The 15,599-nt window shown below is 43.9% G+C and overlaps 1 protein-coding gene across 1 annotated transcript in view; it reads right to left on the reverse strand.

The window, feature by feature from the left end:
- Nucleotides 1–666: 666 nt before the first annotated feature.
- ttll12 (tubulin tyrosine ligase-like family, member 12) overlaps nt 667–15,599 on the reverse strand; it is a 28,966-nt gene continuing 14,033 nt past the window's right edge. The window contains exons 10-14 of the mRNA XM_084448152.1: nt 12,257–12,408; nt 2,965–3,046; nt 2,004–2,072; nt 1,481–1,619; nt 667–939 (exon numbers count right to left, since the gene is read on the reverse strand). Coding sequence (XP_084304278.1) covers nt 788–939; nt 1,481–1,619; nt 2,004–2,072; nt 2,965–3,046; nt 12,257–12,408 — 594 coding nt within the window. The 3' untranslated portion in view covers nt 667–787. The remainder of the gene's footprint in view (nt 940–1,480; nt 1,620–2,003; nt 2,073–2,964; nt 3,047–12,256; nt 12,409–15,599) is intronic.

Raw genomic sequence — 15,599 nt, forward strand, 5'->3', positions numbered from 1 at the left:
GCTGAACGCACCATCAGAACACCTCTCCCCTCCCTGCAGGACACCTACTCCAATAGGGTGAGGATGAGAGCCCAAAAGATCATGAAGGACACGTCTCACCCAACAACAGACTGTTCTCACTGCTGAGTTCAGGCTCTGCAGTCTCGGGGCCAAAACTGAGACTGAAGAGGAGCTTCTGTCCGCCGGCCATACAGACCCTAAACACACACTCCTCATTCTAGTAGACTCCCAATGCACTGTAATGGAATTTAGTTTAAACTCATGTATATGTTTAAATTCATGTGTATGTTCTCATGTTCATGTATATGTCCTCGTGAATGTTTAAGCTTGTGTATTAATGTTTGGTCAGTATGAGTTTTTCCACCACAAGTATTAGAATGCGCCAGATTGGTGATGTGAAATCAAGCATGGCCCTTATACTTACTTGTGTAAGTTGATGGGCACAGAGGGAAATCGCCCTGAAGCGAATGAGCTTGTATTGCGTACAGAACAGTGAACACGCAGAACCATGAATGTGAACACCCCTTTGTACAGAACAGTGAACGCGCAGAACTATGAACGTGAATACCCCTTTGCACTCATATCCCTCAGCGAGCAATTTGTAGGGAAGCGCACCACACCGATCCATCTCGTTTAATGACATTCAGAATAAGAGGAGTTACATGATGTGTGTGTGCGTGTGTGTGTGCACAGCCCACAGGGAGGAAACAGACAGATTCTCCCCATTAGTGTAAGAGTGCCATGGGGCTGCTAGGATCACAGATATGGGCTTCTCCAGGGTGCCAGGTCACATGATCCTGGTGACGGGACACTGGTCAGCCTCGTCAAGGAAGAGGGTCTGGTACATGTGGTTGTAGAAGTCTGGGTGGTAGAGGCAGGCCCTGCCGCAGTCCGGGCTGAAGTTCACCTCCAGGATCTGAGGCTTCATCACACGCTCACCTGGGACCAGTACAGAGGGTAAAGGGTAAATTAAATCACTTACAGAGCTAAGAGCACTAGGATTCCACTTTGATGACACCCGAATGTTCCAACTTGCAGAATGGCTGTTCAAATTGCATTGAGTACTTGGTTTACTAGGCAGAAAAACTTAAGAAATCTGACATTGATTTCTACTGATTTATATTCACCACATTTTGGTGGTGGTATCCTCCTTTACGTTGCGGTCGTAGCCAAGGACCTTGGAGTCCCTATATCAATGCAGACTATTCCGTTTATCTGCTGTCCTTGACAAGTAACTATCAACAGCGTCTTTGTTGGGATGCTATCAATTTTGTTGGATTCAGGTCAGATGATGTGACGCTCAGGAATAAACAATAGCATAGCAGTGTGTCAAAGATTATTTTCAATGTAATAAAATGGAGAAAATGCCTTTGCTCCTTCAGCACATCAAACTATAGGAGTTCATTCTTTTGCAGAAGAGAAATGTTTTCCTAGCATGAAGCACAAACGTCTTTGTTTGAGTTTCACCCCCAGTGCTCACCTGAGTCCCCAGTGTCCCACTTCAACATCAGGTCAACAGCGTAGATGGCCCTGGAGGAGGGGTACGGACAGATACCGTATGGTGCTGGCCGTGACGTTGCCGCCTGGAACAGCTCGCCAAAGGCCTTGAAAAGCTCACCCTGGAGGGAGGGAAGGAAGGAAGGAGAGATATAAATAAGGGAAGGCAGGGTAAAAGAGAGAGAGAACTTTAATGAGACATTTAGAGAGTTAGCTGCAGTGGCGCTGAAGTAGACGACTTGGGTTCACGTATGACCACTTAAAATCACTTGCTTGTGCACACTTAGTACTAGTACAAGCATACACAACACAACACATGAGGTGGATGGACCTCCCCGCCTTATTGACAGGACAGTGGCGCTGATGTTGCATCCTCAAAGTTTGCTCTTAACCATGTGTGGTTTCCCAAATAAAGACGTATGGTCTGTGTCTTCAGACCATCTGTGGGCCCCAACGCAGCTTAAACTGGATGTAGGAAATGGTTGTCCTGTGATGTGAGCATTTACCTCAACCTCTTTCCATGGGTACTGTGGATACTGCTTCTCAAACATGGGAATGAATTCATCATAGTGTACCTAGGAGGATAGAATGAACCAGAGTGAAGGAGCCAGTTCTGTTTTCGTAACATATATATTTAAGAGTAGCATGCGTGCATGTGTGATGCACATTCAAACATTATCCGTTCTGTCAAAAGAATGAGGTCATAGAGGAGTGAAGATACCGGCACTCACAATCGTTGATTTTCGCTTTTATTAATAAAAGACAAAATCAACGATTGTGAGTACCGGTATCTTCTCTATAGCCTACTACCATACCGAACACCCATTACCCTCTTTTTTCTCACCAAGAGTTGTGCGCGCTTGTTGTTTTTCTAAAAGAATGAGGTCCCCTGAGGAAAGACTGAGGTCCCGTTCACACCTGGCATTAACATGCACCTGGGTGTGATCTGATCACAAGTGGACAGCTCGTAGAGGTGTGAACGCACCAAATGTCAAATGTGTCCTCAGTGCATTGTAATAGAGAAATTCAAATGTATCCCTATTCTCTGGTCATGCCCTGGCTATTATCCTGTCTTTCCTATTTTCATTTCATTTCAAGCCTTTATTTATACTCGTAAAGCACTGATGTTTCCCTTATTTACAGTGTTGCCGAGTTCACACTATGTCTAAAGACACCCGGTTTCCCTTGTGTGGAACCCCTCTTAGGGTTTTGCTTAGATGGGAATAGCTGACCCCTCTCTAGGTTATAAAACAAAAGTCAGTCTGTTCTTGCAATCAGAGCGGCATTGAAAATGAGAGCTTGCTCTCAATTGTCTTCCCTGAATAAATTAAGGTTTAAATTCAAATCAAATTGTGTTTTATGTGTCGTGTTGATTCAGGGTTTTATATTCTAAAAGATGCATCACGTGACAATTATTACTGTTTGCATAGACTTTGTCCGAATGTATATAATCTTGATTGCCTTTACCTGTTTGAGTTCCACTCCTTGTGCATAGTTCATCACAGTGAAGTGTTTCTGGTAGTCATCAAAATGGTCCAGAGAGAAACTTCTATGCATGGAGGGGGGGGGGCAGAGACACACAGAGACTGTCAGCAAAAGAGTATGCCCTTAATGTCAGAATAACAAAGTCCTGACCTCCGTTGCTATTCAACGCCATCTGTATAAGAATGTCTATGTTCTGAATGATTGGGACTCCTTGGTGCATATCTCAGTATTATAGATGTATTAGCTAAAGACGGACAGTTGGTTGTGTATTTAGACTTTATTGATTAAACTCACTCTTGGGTACATGATTGCAAAATGTAGATGAGTGCAATGGTAAATATCCATGACAATAGTGTAGATATTGCATTGGCAAGGACAATCTTATACAAAATTAAATTGAGAAATGTGAAGGTTATATGGAGACTCCAGACAGCCTCCAGTTCCTCTTTGTGTTGAAGACATTTTATTGACCTCTAGAGTCTAGTTCTAGGTTGATGGGTTCTAGTCAACAAAAATATGCCAGAGACCAATGCACATTTAGATCATTCCAATTGAAAGCTTGGTATCTCTAACTTCAGGAGAACTGGAAACAAAGAGTTGTGGTCCAGAGACAAACAGACACACCAAACCCCAAAGTGAATTCATCATCAGTCTCTCCCAACCATTACTTATCAATTTTATTGCCTGCCTCTCCCAGAAAGAGGGTTATCTCCCATCCCCCAGAACAGGCACACATTCCACAAAGTCACCACTTTTTACCACACATAGCTCTGTCTCTCTCCTACAACTGACACATTTTAAACTTGCTATCTCAAATGTCAACCCTAGTCTTTCATAAAGGGGGTGAAACTGTCAGAGCCCTTCTCCAGATTTGTTCCGTCTGAATACAGGTACATAGGCCTGCTTTTACAGTATGTTACAAAACACTTTCAACAATTCCAATGCAGATTTGATCCTTCATGATCACAATCCTCTGTTTCACACTATCTGGCATAGCCATAGGGGTGTCGTTCACACCTGTTGGCAGAGGAAGATGAGCTGATAAAGAAATTAGCATGAACGAGGAACAGACAGGGAGAGATACAAAGAGAGACATCAGGCAGGCATGAAGTATCCCTCTCGGTGTCAAAGGCTCCCACAGACATTCATAAACTGTGAGCTTTGCTAAACTGTGGGAACTTGGCTTTGAGTTGCTAAATCAGACTTGCTCAAGTGTTTCTCTGGAATGTTTCTCTGCAGACAGGTGTGAAAGGAGAACCATCTCTTTCCTATAATAGTTTCAGACAACTGGCCCCCAGCTGCCCTATGTGAGTGACACCATAGTGATGGATTTTAACATTTTAATTATCTGCTTGCTGTGTAGTTATGACTACAGTTAGATAGCATTTTTTCATAATCACAAGTTTATATATCCATGGAAAGACCGGCAGAAATATAACTACCAAGATTTTGAATACCACATTTTCTGAGGAAAAAACCCCACCCGAGCGTTACAGTGGATGACAGAGGTCATTGACCCATGTAGACGCCTAGGCCGACGCGTTGAGCTCAGGGTCATTTTTGGAATGTGCTGATGGCTGGAACTCTAGGAGGAGTGTGGGTGACAGTCTCATCTGTCTGTGGTGGGCCTCATCACAGGCTAGAGGTTGTTTGTAATCTTATACAAAATTAAATTGAGAAATGTGAAGGTTATATGGAGACTCCAGACAGCCTCCAGTTCCTCTTTGTGTTGAAGACATTTTATTGACCTCTAGTCTAGTTCTAGGTTGATGGGTTCTAGTCAACAAAAATATGCCAGAGACCAATGCACATTTAGATCATTCCAATTGAAAGCTTGGTATCTCTAACTTCAGGAGAACTGGAAACAAAGAGTTGTGGTCCAGAGACAAACAGACACACCAAACCCCAAAGTGAATTCATCATCAGTCTCTCCCAACCATTACTTATCAATTGTATTGCCTGCCTCTCCCAGAAAGAGGGTTATCTCCCATCCCCCAGAACAGGCACACATTCCACAAAGTCACCACTTTTTACCACACATAGCTCTGTCTCTCTCCTACAACTGACACATTTTAAACTTGCTATCTCAAATGTCAACCCTAGCCTTTCATAAAGGGGGTGAAACTGTCAGAGCCCTTCTCCAGATTTGTTCCGTCTGAATACAGGTACATAGGCCTGCTTTTACAGTATGTTACAAAACACTTTCAACAATTCCAATGCAGATTTGATCCTTCATGATCACAATCCTCTGTTTCACACTATCTGGCATAGCCATAGGGGTGTCGTTCACACCTGTTGGCAGAGGAAGATGAGCTGATAAAGAAATTAGCATGAACGAGGAACAGACAGGGAGAGATACAAAGAGAGACATCAGGCAGGCATGAAGTATCCCTCTCGGTGTCAAAGGCTCCCACAGACATTCATAAACTGTGAGCTTTGCTAAACTGTGGGAGCTTGGCTTTGAGTTGCTAAATCAGACTTGCTCAAGTGTTTCTCTGGAATGTTTCTCTGCAGACAGGTGTGAAAGGAGAACCATCTCTTTCCTATAATAGTTTCAGACAACTGCCCCCCAGCTGCCCTATGTGAGTGACACCATAGTGATGGATTTTAACATTTTAATTATCTGCTTGCTGTGTAGTTATGACTACAGTTAGATAGGAATTTTTCATAATCACAAGTTTATATATCCATGGAAAGACCGGCAGAAATATAACTACCAAGATTTTGAATACCACATTTTCTGAGGAAAAAACCCCACCCCAGCGTTACAGTGGATGACAGAGGTCATTGACCCATGTAGACGCCTAGGCAGACGCGTTGAGCTCAGGGTTTTTGGAATGTGCTGATGGCTGGAACTCTAGGAGGAGTGTGGGTGACAGTCTCATCTGTCTGTGGTGGGCCTCATCACAGGCTAGACGTGATGTCTTAACTTTGGTTACCAGTTGTGTGTTACTCATCATCTGTCACGTCGTAAATGAATTGATGGTTGAACCTAGGGGATGCGCCAATGTATATGGCGCCGTAAGATTTATGACGCCCAGGCTGTTTACAGATTCTACAAGGCCTCTCACGACACTCTGAATAAAAGGGAATCTGGGACCTCCCGGCGCCATTTATCAAAAACCTAGCTGATACTGATATGCAGGGAGGAAAACATTACTTAAAATTACATTCTAGCCTTGGAGAGCTGATTTTGCAGGCAGGCAGTGGAAGGGCAGACCGACTTAGTGCAAGTGTCTACTAATTGAACTCTGTATGCTGAAGCTCTACAATAAACCTTCATCGCTACCTTCATCGCTGCCTCAAATCCCGTGTTGGAGTGAATTCTTTATTGCAAGACCAGACAAGATCGTGGTTTAGCTGTGTGCTGCTGCACTTTTATTGACTTAGAAACACGGCGCAGACTAAAAGACAACTTCAAGAAACGTCATTAAGAAATTCCACCAGAATCCAACAATAGCTTGCACTGCTTTACCAGATAAGTTGAACAGGCAGTGCCCACCAGATGGCCCTTTTCCACAAAAGTAACTCTGGTTCGTGAACCGGTTCGGTTCAGAATCTAGGGAACGAGGTGGACAATCACACTATTGTTTTAGGGAATGTCAATTATAATTTGTATAAAGTCAGTTCGATGGCTGGCGATTTAGATAGTTGGCATTTAGCATAGAGAGAATGAAATCCTTCACACTGTGGAGCCTTCCCGGCGCATATTTACACATAGCTGAAGTGGTCGATTACCACTCTTATCATGGAGTAAAGCACAGTTGTTTTCAGCAAATTTAGTAAATCTATAGACCACACCTGCGATATCATCACGGTTCGCACTGAAAAACATACTATTTTTTGCTGTCGGTTCGGAACCAACTTTTGGGTTCCCAAACTCATTTATTTTTGGTTGAAATGCTCGGAATCGTTCGAACTGGCACCGAACCGATTCCTACTTGGTGGAAAAGGGCTAAGAGAGATTTGGTACTGACTCTTTAGAAATTAGACATGTCAATTGTCAATGTACTCTTTTGCTATTGTAATGGCCTGGCCCGTGATTTGGCTCCGCTCCAAAATTTAATGAGTGCTATTTTGACCCATGCTACACCCTTCCACAGAGTTTCATGAAAATCTGCTGGGTAGTTTTTGCGTAATCCTGCTAATGGACGAACAAGCAAACAAACAAAAACATTACCTCTGACCCTGCGCTATCGCTGGGTTGGAGGTACACATCTCCCACACTAACTCTGGCTATGTATTAGTATAATAATTCACGCACAGCAAAGGGTAGGTTGCACTCAACCTGAGACTCTGCTGAAGGTCGCTTTGTGTCTACCTGCGCAGCGCAGGTGTAATGAAATAAAAACGAACAAAGGACAACTTCTCTCTTCTACGAGTCTCTTTATTTTAAGAATACTTTCCCTACAGCTATACTGCGCGGAGCTGTTATGCATTATGGGGGGGTAAGTCCTAGACTGTTAAATCACACTGTGTTTACTGAATGAGGGAATGTACAGATGAGGGGGGTGGCTGAGACAGTCTCTGTCTTTACAAAGATGAGGAACTGGGGGAGCTGAGAGGAGAACTAGTGGCTGACTTCACCTCTCCCCCTGGTGTGTGCAACGGGGAAGGGAAATGTCGAAGAAGAAGCATTCCTCAGAGATTTTATATTGACTCTGTACTTTGTCTATTGAAGCCACTGTTGGCTTTTGATGTCTTCTTTTTGTTCTGCGTTGTGTTTTTGTGCATGGCTGTAAGCCAGCGCACCATGGATAGCAAATGTCAGGTTGTCCCTACGTCCTGGTGTTGTTGACCTGCAGTTCTATGTTGCTACCATAAGGGGCAGTAGTCCCAGAACATCAAAACAAAAGCCTATGACACCATTGATTTTCAAGAGCTCCGGTGTCCTAGTGGTTAAGGAGCTCGTCTGCCATGCTGAACGTGCGAGTTCAAAACCCACAAAACTCGTGGGTTCAAAACTGGTGTTGTGGACAGATTTGGACTGGATGTTATAGAAGCTATGTAAAAATGCGGTTACCTGTTGGTTGTTTTTCAATTATTGAATTAATGTGCAGTAATTGAACATTTGAAATACTCCTATTTTGAAATTATACCTACAATATGTGTCTCAGTAATTACCCATTATATATAGACTCTTTTACTGTTGGTAAACAATTAAGTGTGCGCATTTTGGCAACAAGAGAATGAACTACGGATGCCACCAGGTCCATCAATCAAATGCGTCGATTCTATTGACCTGGTGGTTAAGGAGCTCGTCTACCATGCTGAACGTGCGAGTTCAAAACCCACAAAACTCGTGGGTACAAAACTCGTTTACGAGTTTACGTTACTGCATTATAGAAGGACAGTCCTCATTACAATAGGAGTAGGACACTTCAAATCCTATAGTAATTCATTTTTGTATGGGATGTGATGCACCAGTCGCTCTACGCCTACATGTGGTTTATTTTCGGTGATTAGACTGACTGTTGACTGGCACAGCTTTAGGTGGTGATGGAGGAATGAGCTTAATGTATTGATGCTTTCTTGTGCTGCGTCCTTTTAGACAAAGCTGTCTCTCTCTCTTCTCGACATGCGGCCTTGCAACAAAGATAGGCGCCTGACGCCCCGCGTATCTAAAGAGTCTGTGTTTGTACATCACATGAGAGACTGTCACCCTTGCCCTAGGGGACATGTAAAGCTATCAGGTACCCGTCCCCTGCCTAGAACCCCTCTTGGGTAGCAGCATGACCCCCCTGTCGTAACCTCCGTCTCCAGGAACCCTCGGGCAGTCACACAGGAGTCACACACACATCACATTGGGACCAGCCGACAGTGTTAATGATTGACATTTCTTTATAACAGCCAGCTCCATACATTTTCATCACCTTTCTGGAGAAATGACGACTCACTGACGATGTCACTAAAGAAGTCACTCCAACACGGGATATGAAGCGGCTACAGATACAGGTTTAACTACAGAAGTTCGGCATACAGTTAGACAATTTCAGCATAGCCTAAGTCCCTCTGTGCCCCTGCCTGCCTGTTCTGCCTGGCTGTCGGGCTCCAAATCAGCTTCAAGGTCTTTGTGTTGTTCTTTTAGTAGACTCCTTCTCGCTACGCTCCATGTAACGCCTCAGATATTAGATAAAAGGGTTCTTCTACTCCCTCGAGATATCTCTAGCAGGGCCTTGTAAGATAGGGCCCGAACACTCATGGGATACGCCCCCGTCACCCATGGTGCCTAAACATCCTCCCGACCCCAGCTTCCCCTCGTTTATCCACCAGATGGAATGTAACCTGAACCCCAAAAAAGTGTAAATCCCTAGGTTTGAAAGGTTGAAATCTCCCTTGCTGTAGCCCACAGGTGACCCTTCCTGACCCTTTTCCACGAGGCCTCTTACACAAACAGGCAGCCTGATACCTTTAGTTGGCTTTTGATTCATCACCACCAAGTGTGAAGAGTGAAGTTTTCTTCCACAACTCTGTACTGTGTGTCTTGTGTCCAATATGCATGTTAAAGGAGTAGTAAAGGGAAAATGCATGTTTAGCCCTGTTTTAAGGTTACTTATGATCATATACAATGGTTCAGATCAAAACGTTGACAAAACTAGCACTTTTGAGAAAGTCGGATAATTGCTCTACCACCGTTTTGTCATACAGTGGATGTGGATGGGCATCTTGAAAAATCATTCAAAAACATGTTAAACTCTCGATTTCAAAGACAAGAAACTCTCCTAGGTGTTAGTTGGCGTTCTGACATATAATTCACCATAAAGTAAGATTCTAGTTAATCTGGAAAGGCTTTTTTAAAATATTTAGCATAGAACTATTTAGTCGCAGCACATACTGTACATGTGTAAACTTCCGCAAACTAGGTAGCCTAGCAACATAAACAACAAACAATAGCTACCGTAAGTAGTTCCGCTTCCTGAATCCCCTCTGCGGATTGATCTACACATCTACAACGGTCGCTTCAATACAAGTCAATGGATTTCATAAAATGAAGAATAAAACCCTACAGGATTCATACTTTGTGGTGAATTTGATGTCAGAACACCAACAGACACCAATTACACCCTCGGTGAGCTTCTTGTCTTTGAATTCTAGAGTTTAACATGTTTTTGAATGATTTTTCAAGATGCCCATCCACATCCATTGTATGACCAAAACGGTGGTAGAGCAATTATCAACTTTCTTGAAAATGCTAGCTTTGTCAACGTTTTGATCTGAACTATTGTATATGATCATAAGTAACCTTAAAATAGGGCTAAACATGCATTTTCCCTTTACTACTCCTTTAACTCCAAGCAGGTGCACATATAACTCAACTTTGACAGTAACGGTAACTCAGCTCGACAGACCAGGGGGAAAAAGAGATGGTCAGGAGAAAACGGGGTGATCAGGAGAGAGGGGACTGCCTAATGGACAATAAACTCCAAGCCGATGCACAGATAACTCAAACTTTTGACAGGCCAGGAGGGAGAGAGATGATCAGAAACGAGAAGGAGAAAACAAAAGGATAACTTCAACATTCGCTCCCATATTACGTGGATTACAGCCATGCACAAAAACCTCCTAGTGGTCACATCTGGTATTTACTCTGAGCAGATCTTTGTTGCTACATCTCCCAGTGGTCACATCTGGTATTACTCTAAGCAGATTCGTATTGCTAAATCAGTGTTTAGCTGTCTAAAACAGTTTATACCATATGATGATTATGATTACAATATGAGATATAAATGAGATGATTAAAATGAAGGGGAGCTAAATCAAATTAAATCACAACACGAGTCAGACAGGCAGTGGAAAACCACACATGCCGAGTGAGCAGAATAGGGATAGTTGGCAATATGCAGAGAGGTGACGGGTGACAAGGAGATGCACCTTCGTGTCAATATAAGAAAATGGACTCAACTCTTAGACTTCACTCTTAACTGTGGGCCTAAGTCCAGGTATCCACAGTAACCAAAGAGTGGTAGACGGGAAGTTTCTCATCCTGCCAACTGTTTTTGAGGAAATCATTTGTACCAACCCAGAGTGGGTGAAGCTTTTATTACTGATCAAAACTTACTTAGTTAATGAAAATACTTTATTTGACTAAAAAGTGTACCGGTAAAAAATAAGATGATTTGTCTAAACTTACATTGCATAACCCCAAACATGACCTCTAACTAAGAGTTAAACCGATCTGACGGTTGAATGCCCACACCCACAAATCCTGTTGGGAAATAACGAACCAGACCAGCTCATTGATTTTGGGAGTTGGTCTAAGAGTTAAGTGTAACTGACAAGCGGTTGAATGTCTTTGCCTACACACGCACGCACAGACAGGGGATGAGTTGCAGTGATGAAATTGCTATGGGAGGTGTGGTCTCAAGAGGGTGCTCTGCTTCCATGGAGATACTCATTCCCCCCTGCCTTTTGTTTGAGACGGTTATAGTTGACCCCCCCTCTTGGTTGCAAAACGCAGGAGTACTACAAAGGCCTATTTAGGTCCGTTTCTCGTAGATAGGCCTCGTAGAACTAAACAAATTGTGTATGTCGTCAGCCTTTTAAGGCGCCACCATACACTGGCACATCCCCTATGTTCAACCATCAGTTCATTTACGACAGGTGGTAATGAGAAACACACGACTTCTACCAAGTTAAGACGTCACCCTGGGTCTGTGAGGAGGATTCTGTTTGTTTGGGATTAACGACAGTAATGTGAGTTTTCTATTTTCTCTTTGCAGTTTTACCCTTTTCATCAATATAAGAAGGTCATTTTTATAACCATGTCTCATTGATCAGGAAAGCCTTTAGAGCTGCCTGTCAAATCATAGCCTACTTATTCGCACTCGGAGGATTAGGGGGACATAACTGTTCATTGATTAACAATTGATAGGCAGGCTGGGCTATATAAAGAAATACCACAATTCATGTAGTCTAGATTTATTATCTAGACATTATGGTTAAGCTATACACACTATGGTAGCCTGACCTCTCGCTCGCTATGGTGGTCTGCAAGGCAGGCTATGATACGGCTGTTTTATTCATTGCATAGGCCTATAGCCTACACATAAAAAATGAATATAATTTTTTTTTATATAGAAAGAATCAGAATATGTGGAAATTAAATTTTAGCCTATTTTAATCAAATTCAAATTGTGCTTAGAGGGAATTATTTTCACCGGACATTATGACCGGACAGATTTAAATGTCGTAATTCAACAGATTTTCACGGACAAAAACTGGTCATTACCGGTCAACAGAAAACCGTGTGTGTGTGTGTGTGCGCGTGTCCGACCTGTTGGCGAAGCGCAGCCAGAAGACGTTGTAGGCGTAGAGTCTGAGGGGCTGCACAGACCGCAGCAGGAGCATGTAACGGATGTCAAACTTCACCATCCCCAGGTCCTCCCTGTGAAACAGCACCGGCTCCTCCAGGTACTTACACACCACCTGAGACAGAGACAGGGGGAGAAACAGAGAGAGACATCAGGGAGAGACAGATAGAGAGAGACATCAGGAAGAGACAGAGAGAGACAGGGAAAGACATCAGGGAGACGGACAGGAAGGGAGACAGAAAGAGGGAGGGAGACACAGAGGGAGACATCAGGGAGAGACAGGAAGAGAGACATCAGGGAGAGAGACAGGAAAAGAGACAGAGAGGCAGGGAGAGACAGAGGGAGACATTGGGGAAAGAGAAATCAGGGAGGGAGACAGAGAGAGAGAGCTCAACAGAGAGAGAGAGAGAGAGGAGAGAGAAAGAGAGTGTCGTGTTGGAATATCGTTGTCCACTGTCGGTACCATTTTTTTGTAAATAGTGAAGGATCCCAAGCCCTGCAAACAACACCAAGTTATGCAAATATCTTGTGTTGTTTTACATGTGTGTGCAAAGCCTGTAGACACGGCCGAGCCGCAGTATGTTCCCATGTCCCCGTCCACCCCAAATGTAACTTAGCTGTTGAGTTCTTATATGACACTGCGCTCTCCACAGCGACACAGCAAATCATTCATCATTGTAATGGGAAAATGTTTTTGCATGTTCTCTGTCATGTCAGCATTGTGAGAAATGTGTTCTGTATGTTCTCTATATGCTCGTACCCGTACAGGGAAAAACCCTGACCCTTAAAGTGATGATCGTATGACCGGCACTCCTGTCATGTGCTCACCCTGAACTCTCTATGTGTATCCTGGGTCTATTGTATGACTGTCACCAGGTGTGCTGACCCATGTTCACTTCCATGTTCTAATAACAGTGCCTCGATGAGTGGTGAGCATCTGGCCTCGCCAGATAGGGATGTGAAACCAGTTTTGGGCTGTTCAGGCCTGGTTTTAGCCATGACAGTTCTTTGACTTATGGCCTTCCTGTGCCTGGCAAGACTGGTACATACTTCCCCTTTCCTAGAGAACTGAGGAACACCCACATGACAGTATCATTAATAACACTTGTATTCATATTTGACCTTTGACATGATGTGCATCCTATAAGTATCGACCCCTGATGTGTCTCGGGGCTCGTTCTCTTGCTCTGAGGAATGGACCTTTTCTCGAGAAATAACGGTACAAAGGTTTCTTTAATAAACTTTGATTTTACTCCTTGACGCTCTGCATTCAACATCATTCCAAAGAACACCTTGCTTCTGAGTTTTTCCACCACAGCATACACAGCCCTTTTATACAGTTCTTCATATACTATGTTGATTGAATTACACCTTCAGACAAGCTGGGTCAGAGTGACCCAGCTTCATGGTAAGGAGTATCCTGTTATTCCTAATTTCATGAGCACACACTGTTTCTCTCACAGTCCACAACCAGGACTGGTAGGACGGAAGCTAGTCATGCCTCTGAAATAACTGTGAATTGAAATGACATAAAATGATGTCTGATAAATTAAGATAGGTCTTGTCGCCTGGACACATCAGTTCCAATGCTTCCAATGCTAATCCTGCACAATAAGAGTGAGATAGCCAGTTAGCTCATGAGCTCACAACAACTAGAAGCAGCTTCCATAACATTGTAGGATCCGTGGCGTGGATAGTGGCATGATGGCGAGACCCCGCCCCCTCGGGTCAGAGCTGGTCGTGGACAGTGTACCTCTCTCAGGGCCACCCACCTGCCCCCACCAGTGAAGACCCTGTGTCTCTAGTCCACTCGAGGGCTGAGTTGTGGGGTCCGTGGCGTGGATAGTGGCGTGATGGCGAAGAGATACACTTTCCTACGTTAAATGCAATTATTGTTAGTCACTTTGGATAAAAGCGTCAGCTAAATGACTGTAATGTAATGATGTACAACTTTGAAGAAGTTGCTTTGTTCTTTGTGTGACTGAAGAATTAGAGTATTATTGGAATGAAAACGTGTTTTGACGTCTTTGAAAGACCTGACTCAGTAAACCAAAAAGCTGTTCCCTCCACAGTTAATTTATGGGGACCTGCCCCATCCTTGGATCAAGGGTAGTAAATGGACTGCACTTATATAGCGATTTTCCACCTTAGCGGCACTCACAAGCGCTTTACAATGGCCTCTCCTTCACCCCTTCACACACACATTCACACACCAATGGCGGTAGCTGCCATGCAAGGTGCTAACCTGCTTATTGGGAGCAATTTGGGGTTAGGTGTCTTGCTCAAGGACACTTCGACATGTGGACAGTCGGAGCTGTGATTCAAACTAGATCATTGAACGACCCGCTCTACCAACTGAGCTACAGTCGCCCCTAGTAAGAGTAGGAATTGTATTCATACATTTACATTGCAGCACAACAGGGGAGTTTTAACCCCCCTTGTTCTGTCCTCCCAGAGGTTGTAAAACCAGAAGATTAAGAGGGTCTGGGAGACGGCCCATATCAGTGGTCTGATCATCAACCCCCCTCTTCCTATGGAATGCCAGTCTTATCTGTGGAAATCCTAAACGACTCTCTTTTGATCCAGATGGTCCCAGGCCCTGCCCCTCACTCACAGCTGCACCTCGTGTGTATGACCGCAGCACAACCTGTGGCATACTGGTGATATACCACAGCCTCTCATGAGTTAAAGGAGTAGTAAAGGGAAAAGTCATGTTTAGCCCTGTTTTAAGGTGACTTATGACCATATACAATGGTTCAGATCAAAAAGTTAGTCTGAAAGAAGAAAGTCTGATAATTGCTCTGCCACCGTTTTGGTCATACAATGGATGTGGTTGGGCACCGTGAAAAATCATTCAAAAACATGTTAAACTCTTGATTTCAAAGACCAGGCCACGAGGGGAAGTGGGTACCAGCCTTCCCAGGCCTTGGGGACATAAGTCAACTTGCTGTCATTGTGGGTATAAAGTCATGCTTGTTTCACATCATTATTCTGCTATATTTCTAAAGGTTGATCAGATTCAGACATTACTTCATAGGATATAAATAACAAAATTCCATGACACTTCCCTTCTCCGTTCTCTACACTGGCTCCCTGTAGCAGCTTGCACCCAGTTTAAAACTCTGGTGCCAGCCTACAGGGCAATGAGAGGAACAGCTCCCTCCTACCTTCAGGTCCCCCTGCTCCTTTCTGTCCTGGCCCCGCAGTGGTGGAATGAACTGCCCACTGGCGTCAGGACAGCAGTCGCTGCCCATCTTTTGCCTCAGGCTCTAAACTCATCTCTTCAAGCAGTACTACCCGGATCCT

This window comes from Borostomias antarcticus (genome assembly GCF_949987555.1).
Source record: "Borostomias antarcticus genome assembly, chromosome: 13".
Classification (NCBI taxonomy): Eukaryota; Metazoa; Chordata; class Actinopteri; order Stomiiformes; family Stomiidae; genus Borostomias; species Borostomias antarcticus.